At 37.6% G+C, this 22819-nt stretch overlaps 1 protein-coding gene across 4 annotated transcripts in view; it reads left to right on the top strand.

Annotated features, from left to right (window-relative positions):
- Positions 1 to 22819, top strand: part of LOC130215257 (retinoic acid receptor RXR-alpha-A) — a 301966-nt gene that overhangs the window by 162990 nt on the left and 116157 nt on the right. For all 4 annotated transcript variants that reach the window (XM_056447175.1, XM_056447179.1, XM_056447176.1 and 1 more), the window contains one exon: positions 9762 to 9872. In XM_056447175.1, coding sequence (XP_056303150.1) covers positions 9762 to 9872 — 111 coding nt within the window. The remainder of the gene's footprint in view (positions 1 to 9761; positions 9873 to 22819) is intronic.

The raw sequence follows: 22819 nt of genomic DNA, 5'->3' as shown, positions 1-22819 counted from the left end.
TCTTTCCCTTCAAAAACACTTTGGTTGCTTTTGCAGTATGCTTTGGGTCATTCTCCATCTGCACTGTGAAGTGCCGTCCAATGAGTTCTGAAGCATTTGGCTTCATATGAGCAGAAAATATTACCTGAAACACTTCTGAATTCATCCTGCTGCTTTTGTCAGCAGTCACATGATCATTAAATAGAAGAGAACCAGTTCCATTGACAGCCGTACATGCCCACACCATGTCACTACTACCACCGTGCTTCACTGCTTAGCATCATGTGCAGTTCCCTTCATTCTCCTTACTCCTCTCTTCCCATCACTCTGGTATAAGTAGATCTTGATCTCATCTGTCCATAGGATGCTGTTCCAGCACTGTGAAGGCTTTTTTAGAACTTTTATCTGGCCTTCCTGTTTTTTAAGGCTCACCAATGGTTTACATCTTGTGGTAAACCCTCTGTATTCACTCTGGTAAAGTCTTCTCTTGATTGTTGACATTGACACACATACACCTACCTCCTGGAGAGTGTTCTTGATCTGGCCAACTGTTGTGAAGGATGTTTTCTTCATCAGATAAATAATTCTTTGGTCATCCACCACAGTTGTTTCTGTGGTCTTCCGGGTCTTTTGGTGTTGCTGAACTCACTGGTGCGTTCTTTCTTTTTAAGAGTTGTTTCTTGTTTAACAGTTGTTTTGGCCACACCTAATGTTTTGCTATCTCTCTGATGGGTTTTTGTTTTTTCACCCTAATGATGGCAAATCATTGTATTTATGGACCTAACTGTATATGTTAATAAACAAAGTTTTGGTTCCAAAGGAACATTTTCTCCAGCCATTTCACAGACCACACCAAGCTTTCTTCCAAAACAACTGCAGGTCTCCATACTCCCACATACAGTGAAACAAAGTTCCATCTTATTAGGGGAATATTAGGGTTAATCATACATTTGTATTTCAGTATTCGACATCTGGTATTAATGGTTTGAGTTTGAGCTAAAAGACATGCATATTTCCATTCCTCAACAGTAATAGCTACTTGAAGGTCTCTTTTCCATGCTGAAAGGTATGATAGGGAATTTTCTTTAAGTCTATCCAGTAATGTCTTCTAAGACAATGATGACATTCCCCAGCATCTCCTCTTTGTACCGGAGTCCTCATTACTCTGCAGGCATTTACTTAATCATAATGACTGTACTTCATTGCTTACTTCAATGACGCTGCGCTTTAAAATTTTACTTTTTGATGTAACCTGTTTTTATAAACACCATGGTCATGGAAACAATGTATTAATGAGCCAATCTGTTGTACGATATATTTACCCTGTATAGACAGGCTACTGATTCAAGATTCCGAACCATGAGAAAAGACAATAAACTTGACTAATCATTGATTGGAGCCAAGACATAAAGCCGAAGTCCAGAGGAGCCGTTAAGAGACCGATTACTTGATCTTAATATTCATCAAGCCTGCTTAAAACACAATTGAACGCTCACACGGCGGGATGTTTACACGCATCTCTGATTAAAACCCATAAATAAAAGGTAAAACAGCTCGTGCGTCTGCGGCTTCTAATTAAGAAATTAAACTGTAAGTGCTGTAATATTACAGGAAATATGATTTTAATTGAATCCATTATGAAGCAATAAGCGGTCAAGCATATGCTGGCAGAATTGGAGCATTTCAAAGAGCGTTTGTTTTCATTGTATCAGAATTCTTTGGGAGTGTGATTGAGAACTTCCGCTCTCCTTTTCCTTTTTTCTTTTTTTTGTGTGTGGTGGTAGTTCCTGTCCTTACGCATTACTCGTGTTTTTGGAAAAGCCGAGGTTGACTGGGAGCCTTAGCTCATGTGTTAAAGTGGTAATTTTCAGTGACATCGCTCAGAGCAAGCGGGGATGTGTCATTGTCCGCCCTTCACTGGTTATACAATACGGAATGTGTTGTGCTGAAATGAAGGTGATTCACTCTGTCGGGGTTTTAGGCAAGAGCTAATGGGCCCTGCTGACCAGTCGAGCCAGGGAAGGAGGGATACGCCACGGGGAGACGTGTCCCCAATGGCCTAAATTCATTCTGATGACCGTCGCTGATTACCGCCAATTTATTTCAGCCATGTTCATGCCTTGTATTACATGCTTAATTTAGTTTGCACAAGCTGGATTTGTCTGCTGTTTTTACACGCTGGATGAAGTTTGTCTTAGAAAGCAGAAGCCTGAGAGGCCCTAATACCTTTTCACTGCATCCATCAGACTTTTAGAATTTTTTTTTAGAAATTGGCTTGGACTTTAATCTGTACAAATTCCTCAATAAGCAATGACTAATCACCTGATTTATAATCAGACTTATGCTCAGTTTCCTATAATCTTTTCTGGTTTTCACATGATGCTGATTTGGCTCTTTTGAGAAAAAAAACGGCCTGTTTGTTTCATTTAAATGGTTGTATAATGTTAAGCATTTTCTTAAAGTTAAATCATCTATGCGTTTAAATGCTCTGTAGTGCATTTAGTTATTGTTCAAGGCCATTTCGGTCATCATACTGTAAACATCCATCATCTTCTCATCAGTGACAGTCATTCACAATATCTTCTTGGAAATTTTTAATGCTTCTAAACAGTTTGCTGTATATCAAATTTCTGCGAAAAACTACTTAATTACAGTAATTTGAGTATTTGTAATTTATTGCTTTACACCACTGGCACAGGTCTACGTTTTTAACTCTCTGTTGTTGTTTTTGCACTGTCTGCAATTCTTTATATTTCTTTAATATTTCTATATTAATTTTTTGGGGGGCCTTATGAATTTAGGCGCCTTTACGTTCCAAAAACACGAGGCGCACTACAATGCCTTTTTGCTGACAAGAAAAAAAGAAGCGCAGTGTGCTTTATTATGTCGCTAGATAATCAACTGGGTATTATGCGAGAGTGTTGCTGTTGATATTAATAGAATTAAAAAATTTTATAATATTATGATATTCTAGATTTGTGAAGTCATATAGCTCCAGATAATTCAAAACAGCAACCACAAGTCTCTCCCCCATCTTCAAAGGTATAGTTGTCTTGACAACACAAACACTGCTGGCGCTTCAACTGAACCCCACCCCTGCTTACCTTTGATTGGAGAATGAAAAAGATGCGAGTGACATAATGGGCTTTTTCTGCTCAGAATTGACTTTTTTTTTCAACTGCGAGCGCACAGCGAACAAGGCCAGAAACGCAAGGCATAAAACATAAACAGGGTGCCAAATGTTTGCGGCCATTAGTAAATCTCCTCTCTACGCATAAAGAGTGTTTGGTGTGAACGGCCCCTTAATCTCCAGAGCTGATGAGAATCACTTCATGAGAATATTACTTTGCACAATATGCGAGTTATTTAATGAGCATTTTTAAACTTGTATCTGCAGTACCATATACAACCCCTTTTTATTTTATTTATTTATTTTTATTTTTTGCTCCTGGTTCTAATGATTATACTTCATTCCCTAGTTTATTTCTGAAGAAGATGGGACCAATGGGATTGTAAGCCCTATAAATTATGATTATTTTTTTTTAATTAATAAAAAAGAGTTATTAAAAAAAACTATGATCATATTATGTACACAGAAAAAAATGTGTACATAAAGTCGTTTTTAAGACTTTTTATGAAATTTTAAGAAACATAAAGAAAATATAACAAATACCTACTGTTACTGTAGAATGTAAGTTTCAAAGTAATACTATAGAAGAAATGGTTAAACATTTTTAGGTCAAACTTTATTTTAAGGTACAATTCTCTATTATAAATTAACTTTGACTTTTGTCTTAATAAACTCATAATTTGCTGCTTATTAATAGTTATTAAAATCCATGTGAATCGGAAGTTGCCAAGGCTTTTATTTCAGTATGTTGATGTATGTTCAACTGAAGCTGTATATTGGGTAGGATATGGGGCTTTCATTTAGCATTTCCTTATAACAATATTGTGGCTGAAGCCGTCAAACTGACATCAACTGAAAAATCTGCCACTCCAAACGCAGAATAAATTGGTCAGACTTTGCCTTTGATTTTTTTTTTTTTTTTTTTTGTAGATTAACTGATAACTAATTCATGGATTAATTGTTCATCTAAAGAATAACAGTGTGCACTAGCAAAATAAACATTGTAAAGTTTGATATCACACATACTTCGATTAGAATTAGGGATGTAGAATAAGATCATGCAGAATGTGTTTTTTTAAGTACAAATTAACAGTCAATACCTAAACAGATTTCATAGGACCTCATTTGCTTTATAATGTATTTAATGAATAAAAAAGTTCATAATGAACAAAAAAGGATGACAAAAAGCACCACAAAGAAATATTCTACCACTCAAGTACTATATTTAGATTCAGATGTTACTTGGGTGAGGAAATTTAAGTTAACTGTTCATCTTCCCCTCCAATAAACTGTTAACAGGAATTGCTTCAGATCATTGAGTCAGTGAGCTAAACTAGAGAACCAGATTACACTGATTCATGGACAATTTATTTAGCTCTATTTGTTAACAAGATCAGAGTCTGTTCATTTATATTGAACTGGCTCAATGTAATGGTCCATCCATGACATTGAACTGATTCCGATCTCAAGTTCTAATCAGTGACTGTGATTTGGCTGCTGTGGTTTTATGTTAAAGGCTACTTTTATGGGAAAGTTTGATTTGAATGAGAGTAACTTGAATGAATTGAAATTTTTATGGTCACATAATTCTCTTAAATGCTTTTAAAAACAAAACTTTGCTTGTTGCTGTTCTTTTTCCCTGGTTTCATCATGTCTTTATCCTTACCTTACCTTAGTATGATCTTGAAGGCTGCTTTTCTCTCTCTGACATTTCCAAGTTTTTTGTCATTTTAATCAAACAGCTGCAGCAGGCGTTTGTTTCCTGTCCCCTTCCCCCCCTCCTCTGACCAGAGCATCAGCATCCCAGCCAGCTTATCATGGGGAACTAATTCAATATCTCTGCGCCTGTTTTAAATGTCATTGGCTGAGCTCATCTGGAATGACATGTTTTTCATGGTGGAAGTAAAGGCGCTTTATTGAGCAGGGAGCAGACCGGGGGGATGCGGCTGCCCTTCGCTCTTCGTGTTCGCTCCTATCCGAAAGGTCTACGAGCTTTTTAAGATCATTCGCTGCACATTCGGCACAAGCTCGCTCATCCTAGCTCTCATTGGCTTTGTGAGTCATCACGCATCCTTAGCTGAATTGTGAAAGTAGACTACGGCAAAACTTAGATCCTCAAATGTCAGTCTGTCTACTAGCGTAAAGTGTTTATTTGCTGCTCACAGTTTTGTGATTTGTTTAAACAGCGTAACGCATATTATTTTGACATTTTGTGATTTGTTTGTCTCTTTAAAAAAAAAAGGATTTAAAGGAGCAATTTTCTTAAAATTGGTTAGCTTTCCCGGGCTTTCCATGGGCAACTTTAGTTCATTTCCCAATTTGAGGACCTTTCCTGATCCCATGACTCTCTCTTTTCTACTCTCTCAGTCTATACTGTACTTTCACAATCAAAACAAAGCAAAAATGTAAAAAAAGATTGTGAACTGAATCTTCTGCATTTATTATTTAGAATGGTTGTGTTTAAACAATTGAAATACAGTTCTATGTAGTTCTATAATTCTATACTTAGCAATATTAGTAAGTAATTGTATTTTTATATTATTTAATATGCTGTCACTTTTAAGACGGTGTCAAGTTGAAAAATCTTATCATCATCATCAGGTCCAGTAGCAGTTGGACCAATCAGAAGTCCACAGAGGCGGGGCAACCATTGCGAGTTTCTGGTTATTGTAGAAATTTGGCATGATGATTTTGTTTTGGATGTTTGGATGGGATGGTTATGAGGCCATTGTGGACAGAGGCCAGGCAAATTTGGCCAGGATGCCAGGGTTAAACCCCTACTCTTTTTCTAAGGACATCCTGGGATTTTTTTAAGGGGTTTTCACCTTTATTGGAATGGGACAGTGGAGATTTTATTGACACGAAAGTGTTGGGAGCAGAGATAGTGCAAGGATCGGCAAAGGACCTTGAGCCGGGAATCGAACTCGGGTCGGCGCGAGCACCTTGGTGCTATGTGTCTACGCACTAACCTCTAGGCTATTGGCGCCGACTTCCTGGGATTTTTAACAACCACAGAGTCAGAGCCTCAGTCTAAGGCCTCATCCGAAAGACTGTGCGGTATAGAGTCCCCATCAATATACTGGGGCGTTAAGACCCACACAAACCACAGGTTGAGCACCGCATGCTGGTCTCACTAACACCACTTCCGTCAACAACCTAGATTTCCCATGTGGTCTCCCATACAGGTACTGACCGGGCACAGCTCTGCTTAGCTTGGGTGACCATGTGAGAGTTGCAGAGAGCTAGCTGCCATGAGAATGAATGTTATTCTTTAGTGATCAATGAACAATACACGTAATTCAAGTCAACACAACTGATGTAGGTTTAATATTGAATTTACTCTTAAATTATGGATTCGTTGTGGCTTTGTGCTGATATTCTGAGTTATATGATATATCTTCAAGTGTTTATCATAACATATTTTTCCATATTTCTAATGAGTCTTTTATTGTCGTTATTACATCATAATATTAGTCTTTATAAACCCATACCTGAGACCTGTGTTTTGCATTTTTAGAAGCAAAGACATGTTCCATGTGTGACATTATCCTTGCTGCATTATATTGACACAGTAGTAGCTTCATTAGGCTACTGTAAATTTAAGACCAAATGCACGGGAACAATATAGGGATACGCATCTGATTTCTTCCTCAAATGGGCTATATAATGGCTCACCAAGATGTGTATTTTTTTAGAAGCTGTGCAAGAAATGTGAAAAAGAAGTCAATTCTGCATTTGTTACATCATATTGACAGCACTGTTATATAGAAACAGAAGACATTTCCCATTCTCTTAAACAAAAAGCCACACAGATGTGTAGCAATCGAGCGAGTAATGTTCATTTGTGGGTGAAGCTGTCACTTTAAGATGGTCTTAAATGTTGATTGACAGCAAACCCCTTGCAGGTTTCAGTCTGTGATCTCTCGCCATGTGGGTGATGATATCAGTTAACCCATTGTACCAGAGAAAAGGTCCCAGTGTGAGGAATGACTGGAAAGCCCTGAGAGGCACAGCATGGAGTTTTAGCCCGACCCCTGCAGGCATGCCTGTATCATCTGGCCTTTTGCCTATTCTGAGTCATCTGCCTCTCATCTCACCCCTGATCCTTCCTTAACTCCCCCCTGGCGTTTTTTAGCCCCTTCCACCCCGACCCGCCTGTCCAGCAGCCTCTGGGGTTGTGAGTCGGAGAAGTGGGCAAAATTGGAAATGTGAGGGGTCGTCTGGGCTCACCATGGCAGATAGTGGGGCAATGAGCAAGACAGCATGAGTCAAAGGACATTGCTTATTTAGAAGATCAATTTCGAATATAAAGGGCAAATAAGCCTGTGATCTGACAGGTCTGCCAGGCTGATATTGAAGTGGACAATCAGATGTGTGTCTTTTACACTAGAAGGGGGTGAAAAATGTACTTTACTTGATTTTAGGTTGAGAATCCAAAAAAAGATCATTACATTGGGGGGAATGAAAATACCCAGCAAACAATTTTGTGTTTAATAGACGTCTAATAGACATCTAAACATAGACAGCTTGGCTAAAACAAGGCTAAACTTGGACTGTCAATGAAAATCTAATAGACACCTAAGAATAGCCCAAAACTAGACTTGTCGTTAAATAGACAGATTAGACAGACTTTATATATGTAGTCATTTATTTCTGTTTATTTGATGACTAGTCTAGTTTTGGCCTATGCTTGGATGTCTGTTTCACTGACTGCCCGAATTTAGCCTTGTTTTAGCCAAGACGACTATGTTTAGACGTCTATTAGACATCTATTTGACATCTTTTAAAAAACAATAAATGCTTGCTGGGTAAATATGTGTGTATGTATATGTATAGATCTATACAAAGGGACCAAACTGTGTGTGTATGTTTGTTGCTTTTGATCTGTTTGGATCCTGTCGCACTCTTTGAATATATTGTAGATATTCAAAGCATATTGTGTTGTTTTTATTGTAGTGATTGTGTAGTTTCCTTTAAGCTTTCTGATTTTCTCTTCCTATTTTTTATGGTGAATTAAATCCATATTCTGTGATAAAATACATGTTAGATCATTCTCTCATAGACTGTAGTTCTGGCAAATAATTATAATAAAAAGTCTAGTTTTTCACTTCCAAATATGTCATGGTCCTCAAATCAGGGTGGTTTTAACTTATTGGATCTTTAGAAGTCAATTTTTTGTCCGTAATTGAAATTATGCATACAATCATTCATACTGCACATACATACATGCTTAAAAGTAAAGAATAAGTCAAGTCAGCTTTATTGTCAATGCAGCCACATGTACAGGACATACAGAGAATCGAAATTGCATTACTCTTAGACCCTAGGTGCCTAACATATAATACTAATGCAAAAAGTAGAATTTTTAAAAGAAATTACAAAAAATACAATTACACGTATATTCTAAAAATATAAGTAAAAGTAAACGTTGTAAACAATACAGTTACACTTAAGGGCACATGGCAAGGAGTGCAAACCAGAGTTGTGCAGATGCAGAAACAGTAGTGCAAAAAGTACAGTATAATGCAAAACAGTATATAGTGCAAAAAGCTTGTAAATATGATAACGTGACAGTGTCTTAATATATAGTAAGTGATATATAAGTAAAGTATTTGGCATTTCTGTATGTATAATGGACAAAATTTACAGCTCAACTTGAACATTCCGACTTGCAAGTAGCTTTAAGTTCAATTTTGCTTTAATAGTTTTGTTAAACATTAAAAGTGCCTTAACATTTTCATTAATTAGTAGACATAGATTAATACAGTTTAATATTTTACACAGGGTATATTATACACCTGAACGTTTGCTCAAGATAAGTGATTCATATTTAGGATGTTGTTCTAGATTTAAAATCGAGGTTGGTACAATATTTCATAGGTTTTGGACATGTTCCAAATTTAAAACCTATTGGAGAAATATAATACAAACTATTAGCAAAATTGCTAATATTAACCTTCCATCTGATCCAAGATTTATGTTACTGGGGGATGAATTACTTCCTCTGCTCGATCAAAGAAATAAATTATGTTTGATTAAAATGGCTCTGATAGCAGCAAAGCTATACAATGGAAATCAGTAGAACCACAAAGTCATATTGTATGGCTTAGAGAGCTTTCAGCTTATGTTCCTGTTGAAAAAACAATGTTTAATCTTAAAAAAAAACTCATCAATGTTTGAAAAGCCTTGGGGCAAATTTTTTGAATATCTGAATAACTTGGATGTTACATTGACTGAAAATGCTGATGGAAAAGTATGACTCTTCATTGCTTTAATCTTTTATTTGTCATCATTGTTTGTTTACTTGTTTATTTCCGCTTATTTTACACATCAGCTCGATGTCTCACAATAATGTCCATTTAAGTGTCTTGTGAGGGTGGGAAAGGGGTGGAGGGTGGTTAGAAAAGAATGTTTTCATCTGTATTTAAATGATTCTGTAAATTATTGATGTGAAAGTTAAATAACAATACATTGAATAAAAAAACATCAAATCTATTATCTTATTGCTGGTGTGTGTAATTATTTTAACATTGTTTAAATATTTTTCAATATTTACTTCACATCAATTATGTTGACTTGAATCTTGTGTATTGATTTTGTCATTATGTAATCCAAATATAGTAACATTCATTCTTGTGTGTTTTTTCCATAGGGTTCCTGAAGCCCCAGTGCTCGCTACCGCCGCCACCTCAGAGAGGACGAGGAGAAGCATGTACGTGTTTCAGCGGAATGTGTGCTCTTCATCAACGCAGGCTTTCTACAGGTAACATACAGTATGAATATTCAGAAACATTCTCCACAGCGTCCGACAGTAACTCCACTTTTGGCAGCTTTGCAGCTCTACCACAAAATAAGTTTGCCTTTTTGTGTGTGTGTGCCTCAACTGTTCCCATGAAACCCCATGGTTCTTACTTTGAAGAACAAAATACATGCATAAATCAATGCACTGAAGTCATATTTAGAGCCCTAAACTGCTTTCCACTGTGCTTGGCTATAACTCATGCCAAATATGTCTGGTCTTGTAATATGTCTGCGTCTGCAAGAAACAAGACACATCATGCACCACATGTGTACACATACAAATACAGCTTCTAATGTGAAAGAGTGTCTGGCACCCTGCATATGTTTCTGCAGTGCTACAGTCTGTGATTTACAGTTTGTTATGCTGGTTTAAATGGCTGATGGACATGTTAGCAATCGCTCTTCTCTAAGTGATCTTTAAGGGCAGTGGTACTGCTCATTCCAGATGTGACTCTGTGGTATGTGGAGAATGAATTACTGCTTGCTTGCATGTAAGCCTGTTTTGTTACATGCATCATATTACATTTTCACTGCAAACATATAGTGCAACCTTTATAGCTTAGTTTGTGAATGAATGACTCTGGCAAATCAGTTCAAATGACTCATGAATCACTTAAGAAGCAATTCTGAATCCTTTCGTTTTAAAGTTAGATTGTATATTGTGCATCAAGTAATGACTGAACACAGTGCTAAAATTATTCTTAGTACACTCTAGAAAATTCTGGGTTGTTTTAACACAGTGCTGGGTAAAATATGTATACTGTATATACAACATTGGGTAGATTTTATTTTATTTTTTTCAGTTTGAGTGACTTTTTTTGGAGTGTAATAAAGTGTATCAGTTCACATCTTGGCGAATCAGTTTAGAAGTTTCATGAATCACTTAAGAATCAAATTTGAATCCTTCAGTTTTAAAGTTAGATTGTAAATTGTGCATCAAGTAATGACTGAACACGGTGCTAAAATTATTCTTAGTACACTCTAGACAATTCTGGGTTGTTTTAACACAGTGCTGGGTCAAATATGGAAATACTGTACTGTATACAACGTTGGGTTCATATTTTTAATTAAATTTGAATTACTTTTTTGGAGCGTAATAAAGTGTGTCAGTTCACATCTTGGCGAATCAGTTCAGAAGACTTATGAATCACTTAAGAATCAGTTCTAAATCCTACAGTTTTAAAGTTAGATTGTGTATATTCGATTGTATCAAGTAATGTCTGAACACGGTGCTAAAATTATTCTTAGTACACTCTAGAAAATGCTGGGTTGTTTTAACACAGTCCTGGGTCAAATATGGATATATACAACATTGGGTTCATTTTTTATTGATTTTTTTTTTTTTTTTTCAAAAATTTTTTTAATTACTTTTTTGCAGTGTAATAAAGTATATCAGTTCAGAAGACTCATGAATCACTTAAGAATCAATTTTAAATCTTTCAGTTTTAAAGTTAGATTGTATATTGTGCATTAAGTAATGACTGTACACAGTGCTAAAATTATTCCTAGTACAGTGCTGGGTCAAATATGGATAATACAACGTTGGGTTTATTTTCAATTAAATTTGAATTACATTTTTTTTTTGGAGTGTTATAAAGTATATCAGTTCACACCTTGATGAATCAGTTCAGATGACTCATGAATCACTTAAGAATCAATTCTGAATCCTTCAGTTTTAAAGTTAGTTTGTAAACTGTGCATCAAGTAATGATTGAACACAGTGCAAAAATTATTCTTAGTACACACTAGAAAATTCTGGGTTGTTTTAACACAGTCCGGGGTCAAATATGGATATAAACAACATTGGGTCATTTTTTTCAATTAAATTTTAATTACTTTTTTTGAAGTGTAATAAAGTGTATCAGTTCACATCTTGGCTAATCAGTTCTGAAGACTTATGATTGTATCACTTATCACTTAAGATTGTATATTGTGCCTTAAGGAATGACTGAACACAATGCTAAAATAATTTCTAGTACAGTGCTGGGTCAAATATGGATATGTACAATGTTGGGTTAAATTCTACTAACTGACTAATTAATTTGCTGATACTGTAAGTTTAATGACCTTGGTGTCAGCAACCAAACATATGTTTTGATGATTTTAAAAGTTTAAAAGATTGTAAAAAGTGAATACGCTGGGTATGCATGAATATATAGTTTAATAATTTGCTTTTAGCATGAAATTTTCTCCATTAAAGCAAACTTGAAACACATTTATGGCAGCCATTTATGAGAACCATTGATTTTTGGCTACTCTGCTGTGAGTGAGTCATTTCTGTGACCCTACACATGTGCCAGGTGCATTGTGGGAGACCTCATCCATATACATACCATTTAAAAAGAAAAAACATTTAGATTTTTCCTTTAAAGTAGTATTGGATTTGACAAGTCACATCTTGGTGTATTATTGTTTTTATTAAATCTATTTGACAAAAACCCCAAAGGGTTCAGCATTTGTTCAGAAACTCGAGTTGAAGTCTCTTTTATCCCTCTTGTACTCATGCGATTGATTGAATGCATGTTTTGTATTCTCTCAACCCTGAAAGGCATGGCAAGCATTTAAATAGTTACTACAGACAATCCACAAGCATAGCTCGCAACAAAGGGCTACTTTTATACATCAACTAAGCCAAAGAATCCTTTCTGCATATGGTTTACTTGGAGATATTGGCATCCTAGCCATTCTGTTTGTAAAAATGTTAAATATTTCCAAAAGCTGGCGTGGTGGTCTTGGATGCATCGGCAACATAAATGAGTTTGCCTATAAAAATGATTTCTGTCTACATATTGTCGTTTCCAGAACCCATAATGGAGCTTGTGGAGAACCAGTCTTTAAAACCCTGCATGGTGCTCAGCTGTCGGTCCGCGGTGAAATGGTTACATTGGAAACCCTGTGGTCTGGTGTGGTGGCTCGCCTAACTGGAGTCGCTCGTTTATAGCAGTCGTAATAGCCATGTTTCTAATTAGGGAATGTGTTTCTTCAGAGTGAGAGGATGTGTTTCAGTCGTAGCTTGTTTTTTGTACAGTGATGATCAAATCACACACAAATCCCACTCTTAGGAGAAATGGCTCTAAACAGGACCCAATTAAGGTTATTTGGGTTGGAGATCTGTGCTGGACTATTTTTTTATTCCCGCTCCCGCCTGCTCCTGCAAAGTTTTATTCTGCACCCAACCGCTCCCCCCGTATAATCAGCCTTTGTTCACCCACTGCCCGACTCGCCCCTTTTTCTACCTGACCCAACCATTCCCGCTAAATTTAGATCTGGTTTTCAAAGTCTCACGTTTAAATTGGGTACTACCAAAGTAGAGAGATAACAGATAAAAGTGTAGGTTGTGCAAGGATTGTAGGCTTAATGTCAGTTTTGTTTGCCTCTTTGTGATGAGACATGAGTGCCACCTAAAACCTAAAGTTCCAGTCTAGTGACTGCTAAAGGGTAAAACGTTGAGGTATTACACATCGCGCAAAGGGTCTATTATGCATGAAAAAGACTCCCATACATCAGACAGTAAACTGACCATTTTCTAATGCAAGCTGAAGGACAGCGCATCTTCACTTTGCTCTCCCATATTGGTAAAGCCCGCTCTGAGGACTGTTATGCAGATAATGTGCGCACAGACTGTGCAAAAAAAAAAAAAAAAAAAGCATGTGCAGAAAGCACTGATCATGCGTTCGTCATGTGTAACATTCGTGAGCACAGTCTGTACCGGTGCGCAATAAGAATGATGAGCGCTATATTGTTAGACTGCCCGCTTCCGTTCAAATTACACCAGTGTTACCAATCGCTACTGCGTTTTATTCGGAAATTTATTCCCACGCTGCAAGAATTCTGGTTGGGTCCCGCGGCTCATGAAGTCGGGTCCCACGGGAATGCAGATCTGTAATTTGGGTTGTAACGATAGCAGAACAAGTTTGGTGCTAAATAGAACCCTTCAATAAAGGACCCATTCTTTGAAAGTGAAATTTGGGACTAAAATAGTTTTTTTATATATTCATTAGTGTGTTTATTTTATTCATATTAGCATTATTAATCAATTGTATGTGTTATTTAAATATTCTTTTATCAGTATATTTTCTGACAAGTGTTTTTTGATTACTGATGTGAACTTGTAGCAAAAATGACAATGCTTAATTATTAGCTGAATACAAAAAATACTAACAAAAGACCAAGTTCCAGTGAAAACTGGAAAAAAGTGAACAACCTTGACTGTTAATGATATCTTTTTGGACATTATGTATGTATGTTTTTTGTAAATTAAGTTTAAAGCCATAGTGTGTCTCTGTCTATGTAAAAGAAAGTGTGATTATGAAAGCTAAACTGGGTGAAAATGGACAATATGTGAGTCATTTCTGCTGTTAAAAATATGATCAATTTCATATTTTTTGGTTAATATAGGTAAATTTTTTTATATTACTATAGGCTATTATATTACATATGACTGCTATGGTACAGGTTACAATTTAATAGTTAGAATAAATATTTTAAGTAAGAATTTCTTTAGGTGTTGAGAGAGTGTCGACAGACTGTAGAAAAGCAATAATGAGATGCTTTGACCGTTACTGACTTAAAAAAACAGAGAGGAGGTAAATAAAGAAACTAAACTGTAACACAAAGAACCATTTAAGAATATGTGTTTGAAACCTTCAAAGAATCATCTTTTTTTAGTGTGCAGAGTGAGGAACATGACATGAGTTTGTTGGCGAATGAAGCAGTCAAACAAGCATTACCTCTGAATCCCTGATGTGGCAGCACTTCGGCTTCCAGTGGTTTTACATTGTTTTGCGTTTTTACTGGAAGGGGACCGTAAGAAACACAGCGTTCTTATTCGGTTCCAACTTCATTTCAAAGGCCCTCCGTTTTTTTATTAATATTATTTTTTAGAAGAAAAGCGCCCGTATGAAGTGCGCAAGAGGGAGCACTTAAAAAACGGCCTTACAATGCCGTCCTTGTGCTGCGATCTGGGCTCTTCTTGCTGCAGCGAGGAGAGGAATGGAAAAGATTATCCACAGGAATGTCTGGGGTGCCCTCAAACGCTGCGCTCCGCGTGACCAGCCAATGGGAGAGCTCAACCGAGTGGCGGGCTAATTTTTTCCTGATGAACTCAGCCGCCTGCTTCATAATGGAGTCTGATTGCCAACGCTGAACTCACATATGGTCTATGTTTGGAGAGTCCCAATGACAGGAGCACTTCTGTTGCGGGCAGGAGGATACGATCGCTGTCTCAGTCTTTTGTTGTTTTGTTAGGGTTGGCTGAGGACGAGGTCGGGCTCATTTTAGTTCCACTTTTTCCTTCAGGTGTGTGTGTGTGTGTGTGTGTGTGTGTGTGTGTGTGTTTTCGTCTTTAATTATTCGCTTTTATTGGCATCACTTAACTTAAGCAAAGTTACGCCCCAAGGCCAGGCCTTATTACTTCTGGCCACGCTTAATTATATTGGTTGGGTCGTGGTGCATCTCACGGCTTCATAAATTCTCCCAATTAATTTGGAGGCTATTTATTGTCCCAAGTTCTTGGAAAGAACTCTTGCGGCCCCATTACGGCAAGTGGTGGTGGAATTAACCCCATAAATTACTCGTTTTACTTGCGGTGGGTGTGTTTGAGCTTGGTGGAGCATCGCCATCAGCCTACAGAGAGACAAAAAGGGAATGTGGTCAGGCTTCCCGAGACCAAAGCATGTGTTTGTAGACCTTGTGGTAGCATGGGAAGGGGAAGGGGCACTGTGGGGTCAAAAGGGGAGCGAGGTCAAGGAAAGCAGCTCGTTAGCTGCGACATGCTCTGCGATCCTCTTTTTTTAATTGGCTCTGGTTGGCGTCCATGCACACCCTCGCCACTTCCTGTTGGCCCAGGGCCGACCAAAAGGGGTCTGGAAACTCCAGCTTGTTGATTATAGTGTCGGGCCTTTTCCTCACTCTCAAATCCATCACTAGCCAGCGCACCGACTGTTTTAATGGTGTTATTTATTTAAACTGCGCTTCAAAAGTAACCCGGTGCAGAAATAAGTCCGCCGGCCATTTTTTAACATGTCTTCATGTCACATGTACTCATGTTGGTTTATATTCTCACAGTGGGCCTGCAGTCTGTCATTATTTGGGTCGTAGCTGCCAAAAGGGTTTGGGCTAATTGGATTTCGAAGTTCATTTTCATCAGCTATTTGATAAAGACCTGGCAGAGCTCCTAAAAACTCCAGCCACCCTCAGTTTCCGCACCAGAGAGCACATTCCTTACATTGGGTCTCTAATAAGGAGCAGCGAAAAGAGAAGTTTGATCAGAGTGATCTCATCTGGGAGAGCCGTTTTACTTTATTCCCTCATCAGGCCCGTGTAAACAGTGGGAGCGAAGTGGGAGGCGAGCGGCTCATTGTGATGGATTTTTCCACATGACACTGTCAAGCACTTTTTGTGCTAATCTGCCAGCTAATTGGAAGCAGCTTGCTTTCATGTCCAGTGTTACGATGCCCATGCTTCTTGAAATGAAAATGATGGAGGACACATCTGTGTTATTGGCTTTAAATGGATTTTTTGGAAGGGATCAGAGATGTCAGGCACTGATCTATTAGCAGAGAGGGAGAGAGCAGTGTGTCTGTCAAAAGACAATGTATTGCAGGCCATTGAACAGGCTTGTCTAGAGCTGTTAGCATTGATCTGGAATATAGCATTTTTAAATAGTTCACTCTGGATAAGAGAAACTTTTATTAACTTTATGAACTTTCATGTTCTTTAGTGTAAATATTGATGTGAAACAGAGATTGGTTTGGTCAGATGTAGTTTTTATACCTATTATTAATAATCTTTCGTTCAGTCTTCAGTATAATTATAATAATAGTAATTAGAGGTGTGAACCTACACTGCTCTCACGGTTCAGTTCGGTTACGATTATCATTCCATTGATAAGGTTCAATTCAATATCACAGTGCATTGACGATGCTTTCCATACACAATTTAATATGTTACTAATTAAAATGTATCCTTTACATAAAATACATTTTATATGTATTTGTAATACAATCTTGTCCTTTAATACAAGCAGTCAGATATATGTACTGTACCTTTAATTTTACCTGCTTTAAAAAAACACTCTGCAACAAACCAAACTCAAGTACATGCCCAGAACAACATGAGCATTTAAAGCAAATAAATTAATATAAATATTATCCCGCTTGCTTTTTGAGAGTTGTCGAGAGAGTTGTTAAACGGCTATGATTGGTCACGTGCTCAACAGAAAAGGCTGCGATTGGCTCTAACGTGCTGGTGCTGTTTACCAATTAGTGACACTCATAAACAGACGCAATCACAGCTGATCCATGATAAACGGGATTGAGAAAACTCACTATGCAGACACGCTCGTGTCTGGATCCACAAGTATCGCTATAACAGCCCAGAGGAGAGGAAACGTCCCATCAGCAGGTAAAAGGGACCACAGTGATAGAAGAGAGAAACGGAGTTTACTTTCATTTTCTCCATTGGAGTGAAATGGGACTTCTGCTGTAACTTCAGTGTCAGTGAATGACTGTCCAGCAAACACATGCAGTGAATTGGGCAGAGTATTTACTCGCGCTCACCTCCCTCGCCATAGTTTTCTACCGCCACATAGCGCATATGAGATAAATGGCGTCAGTACGTAATAACCGGTGTGAATTTGTTACTGAACCGATACCAAATTGTCAACGTCTGTATCGCGGTGCACCGAAGAATCAATTAATTTTGACACCCCTAATAGTAATAATAATGATATGATAAAAAACATGATTTTGATGATTATTATTATTAATATTGATTTATTTTTTTATTAATAATATTTAAATACTGCAGCTGGAAGGGATTCCGTTGCGTAAAAAACTTTACTTTGCTTGATAAGTAGGTGGTTCATTCCACTGTGGCGACCCCAGATTAATAGTCTAAACTGAAAAGCAAATGATTGAATATATGGATATTTAAATACATTATTAATACAATTCTTTTTATGCTATATATATAAAAATATGTGACACGTTTTATTTTGACATGTACTTTTATGACAAAATGGAAGTAAATGATGTACAATTTGTCTTAGGCTTTCAATACAAACACAGCCTCGCTTGAACAACAAATGGCTGCAGGACAACATGCCGTGGCCTAAAATAGGCTTAGAGCTTAGACAGTATGGATTGGTCAGTTTTTGAGTGTTTGTAAAAATAGACTCATGCAGGGATCTGTGTTCGTTTGTGTGCATCAAACTACTTGATTCAGTAGTGACTTCCTCAGTAGACGAGCCCAGCTGACATTCATGAACATGTAATTACAAGCCACCCAATCAGAGCCAGAACGAGCATATTTGAAACAAAATCAAGAGATGCCAAAACTCAAAAGAAACCAAGAAGGAAAAAAGGAAGTGGAGCTAACATTGGCACAGTGAGACAGCAGCCGCTCGTTGTGTCTGGGTCAGGGAAAAAAATCAGAACGACTAAGCCTTTGATAAATCTTTGAGCTCTTAATCTCTCTGTGCCACCATCACAGTGAAATCCTATCTCATTGTCACAGCTGACCGAGGGGGTGGTGGGCAACAACGCCGCGCCTCACTGCCCTCTGGGAGACACATCTTTTCCCTGGCCTTCTCGCTCGTTTTTATCAGCATGTGTTCATTCATGTTAAAAGTTTCAAAATTCTAAATTAGCCTGATTTATCTGGTAATGAGTAATTGCTGTGTGTAATTTCGCTTCTATTATGTTTTATTACTTTAGTTTAGTTTTGTCGTTAGGGATTGATTTTTTTTTTTTTTTATGGTGATTATGGCTCTAGCTCATGTTTAAAGTAAAAAAGAAATCAAAATTGAGCTCATTTGCTGACATTTGGTGCATGTCATTTAAATGTTTTTATTATTATTTTTATTTTTAGGCCCCATCCACCCGACAGGTACCCGATAGGTATTTTCAAAACTGTTTTTTTTTGTTTCACAGTTTGTCCACATAAAAATATCAGGTGACTGAAATCGAAACTTTTTGAAAACTCCAGCCAGAGTTTTTTTGGACTCATGTCCAAAACTCTGAGCACAGTGTGGTCGTTTGAACACTACAACCAAAGTTTTGCCTAATAGTATCAGTGTACATGCTTTTTTCTTCTTTCTGATTCACCAACATTTGGTCCACACCAAGTACGGAAGATGCAAATGAACGTGATTCTGCACATTTGCAGCAAACGCATCATATATTAACCTGTTGAATGATAATCTGCCTCTCTTCTCACGCTTGCATTGACTTTCGAAAACACAGCATAGAAGTGTCAGTATCTCCACCTGTTGGTTCAAGGTGCCTTTAATATGCATCACATTGCGTTTTTATATTTTCATGTGGACAGAGATTTATTTAATTTTTTTAAGAAAGCGGGGAAAACTGTCTATATGTTTATATTATGTTTATATGTTAATTTGTTTATAAAAATACCTGTGTATTTTGGACAACATAGGCTCTATATTAAAACGTAGTCCAATATACGTTTCTGGAGATCGCGAATTATGTAGTCAGAGATACATATGGCTGCATTTAATTTTTAAAATGAACCCTACAGGGCGGTGGGACGCCATTCCTTTTCGCACTTACCAGCTGACCGTGTACCTCCGTATGGACTGCTTTCCCGCTGTTACCAGTATGTCCCGTTAGCTCGCCATGTACATCGGCGGACTTGAGATGCAGAGAGGAGTTGACCACAATGACGGGACGAGAACGGTTCCAGAAAGCGCGTAAGACAAAAACAGAATCCAAAAAATAAAATAAACAAGTAAATAACAGAGTGAGAATGTGGTAAAATCTGAAAACGTGGTAAAAATCAGACAAGGATTTTTCTTTTTCTGGATTGCTTTTGAAAATTGTTGGTTGGGTTTAATCAATACAATTTAGGGAAGGAGGAGGGTGAGTCGATCGGTCAGTCAGTCAGTCAGTCAGTCTGTTGGGTTTACATGAGAACAGAAGGCATGTATGGCACTCGTGAGAGAAATTTGAGATCTCAAAAAATGAACGCAGTGGCCTCTGGTGGATTCGTAAAAACAAAAACAACAAAAAAAATATAGCTCTTGGGATGTCTTTGGCGGTCTCTGTATATAGAATAGAAATATAGAAATGTATATAGAGGTACATTTTTAGAATGGGCCTCGGTGGATTTTGGACATGGCCAAAATCAAGTTCAACCTTTTTTCTGCCAATCTCAATCTTATTTCTCTCAGAAACTGCTCAGATGATGGTTGTTATGGTTTGCAAAGTTTCATGTTGACTGCTAATATGATTGAACGCATTTGCACATTTAAAAAATGCTTTAGGCTACCTGTTTTATCATTTCTATTCATGAATTCCCTGGGATTTAAACCTAGCACCATGATACACAAAATGAGCTTCTTGAATGCGCTAGCAAACTATCTTTGTTTAATCGGCGCTACAAATTCAAGGTTGTTCCTTTAAACACAAGCAATTCACACACACACACCAGATGGCATTTCCATCTGTTTTATTTCTTGTGTTCCTCTGATAGAATCTTGATATTGAGTGAGTTAGAAATGAAAACAATAGGCTGTTTTCTTAAAAAAACACGGCAGAGTTTTGTTTAAGCCTTTCTCTAAGTTTAGATGTGTTTACAGTGCAGTTGACCGCTGGAAATGGACTGAGGTGACACGGTCTTTCCAACCGCAGTAAAATATCACAAATAAATACACCATTATTTGTTTGCACCAGCCATTGTTTTAGGATCACACTTAGGGTGACATATTAAAAACAATTGCGCATTTGATATATAGCGGCGCCACATTCTTTTTGCTTTTCTGCTTGCGCAACAAGATATTGTTTCACATTTGAAGTCCTACAACTGCAAGCCATTCAGTGAGGCCCTTCCGAAGAAATGGGCCAATCTGGGTGATTTATTTATTGATCCTGGTTTTCTTCCGGACGAAAGTGCGCGGCTGTCTGCACATAAATTACACTAGTTCTGCCCAGAGCTTCTCACTTATCTGTGACTGAAAAATATATAGGCCGTTCAGAAAGCAGCACACTAGCTGTTTGTGTGTAATATTCTTGTGTGTGTGTGTGTGTGTGTGTGTGCGTGCGTGCGTGTGTGTGCGTGTGTGTATGCTTGTGTGTGCGTGTGTACGTGTGTGTGTGTTATGGAAGATGAGCTCCAAGTGTTGTTTGGATGAACGCCTCTACTGAAGTCATCTGATTCCAATATGCATGAGGTCCATCCTGCCAGGGACAACAGGATGCTTTGGATCAGACACACATAGGTTCACTGTGCACGCTGATTTTACAAACATGAAGTACTGACATTCTTCAGTGCTGATCTTTCATGCTCCTTTGGGATGGATGGGGGAAAGTCTGAGTTTGGTTAGGAATCGAATGCAAAAATAGTTCAAATTATGTGCATAAAATCAATCATTTTGACCTAGAAACACATTTTGAGTTTGATTCTAAAGGTTTTATTGACACGATCTTTTCCATGACTGAATTTATTTTAAATAGAGAACTGTAAAATATAAACAAATATAAATGAATAAATATGATAAATTGATAAATATTATTGCACATTAAAATAACTGTTTTCTATTTTGATGTTTATTTAAAAGCGTAATGTATTAATGCGATGTTGTCACAATCTTTCAGACATTTAAACTGAATAATTTGGCAGACTCTTTCATTTAAAGTGACTTACAATATCAAAACAACAAAAGAACGACAAACTGTGCTATTACAATTCTCAGTTAGTCTAATACAGTACACATTTTGTAAAAAAGTATGTAAAAAAGTATGTAACGGAGGCCAGCCAGTGAAGCGCTGTGTAGGTAAACCTCACTTCTCTGACCTCAAAAGGTGCTCTAGTGACAGACACTAGGGGCCATAGTCTTTAGCCTCCTTGTTAGAGCAACTTACTCCAATGCAAAGAATCACCGGTTCGATCCCAGCTCAGATGAGGTTGAGCGGAGTAGGACCGGTGGGTTACATGTGGGGGCTCGTCCGGGAGAGAATTGAGGTTTAGGGGGTTGAGTGTAATAGAGGCTAGAGAGTGAAGTGCAATGCAGGTAAACCTCACTCCGTTGATCCCAAAAGGTGCTCTAGTGACAGACGCTAGGGGCCATGGTCTTTAGTCTCCTTGTCAGAGCATCCGACTCCGATGCAAAGAATCACCAGTTCAATCCCAGCTCAGACCAGCTTGAGTGCAGAAGGACTGGTGGGTTACATATGTAATAAACAGCTATTTAAAAATGTAAGATTTTAAGAATTTCTGAGTTTACAATTTATAGTTATGTGTTTGAGTAAAACCTATTTTCCCTAAATTTAAAATGAAAATGTATTTTTAGAGATTTTTTGTTTGCACAAAATAGTTGTTTTCATCCATGTTTAACAATAACAACACCGTAAAATACTTTCAATCAATATGGGGTGGAAAAAGCTTTATTTTAAAAGTCACAACAATTAAAACATTTGCCAATCTCACTATAGTTGGAAGAAATGGTTTTAGGCATTTTTAGTTAAATGCAAATGTTCGCATTTGACTCAAACCTTTTCCTCATAATAATATTTTTATAAATGTTATAGAAAATATATCTATGCACATTATCATTATTCGACTCAAGTCAGATAACAGGTTTATAACAGATGTTGCATTGCTAATACTCAGATTTCACCACACATATCGGATTTTGCCATATGTCTGTGGATTGGCTGTTTGTTAACTGGGCTGTGCCTCAGGCTTAACAGTTGTAATTAAGCTCACCTTTTGGAAAGAGCATGGTCCGTTTGCTCCATCCACAAGAAAGTCTCTTTCCCTGAGGGTGACCGCTATGAGCCTGAGAGGGCAGGGGGACTAATACGGGAGGTCGTCGATGGGGTCCTGACAGCATTTTGACGCTAAAACGATTAGACACACTTGGCATTATACCCGGCGTGCAGACAGAGG

This window comes from Danio aesculapii, chromosome 21, assembly GCF_903798145.1.
Source record: "Danio aesculapii chromosome 21, fDanAes4.1, whole genome shotgun sequence".
Lineage (NCBI taxonomy): Eukaryota > Metazoa > Chordata > Actinopteri > Cypriniformes > Danionidae > Danio > Danio aesculapii.
This window is presented reverse-complemented; position numbering and strand designations above follow the sequence as displayed.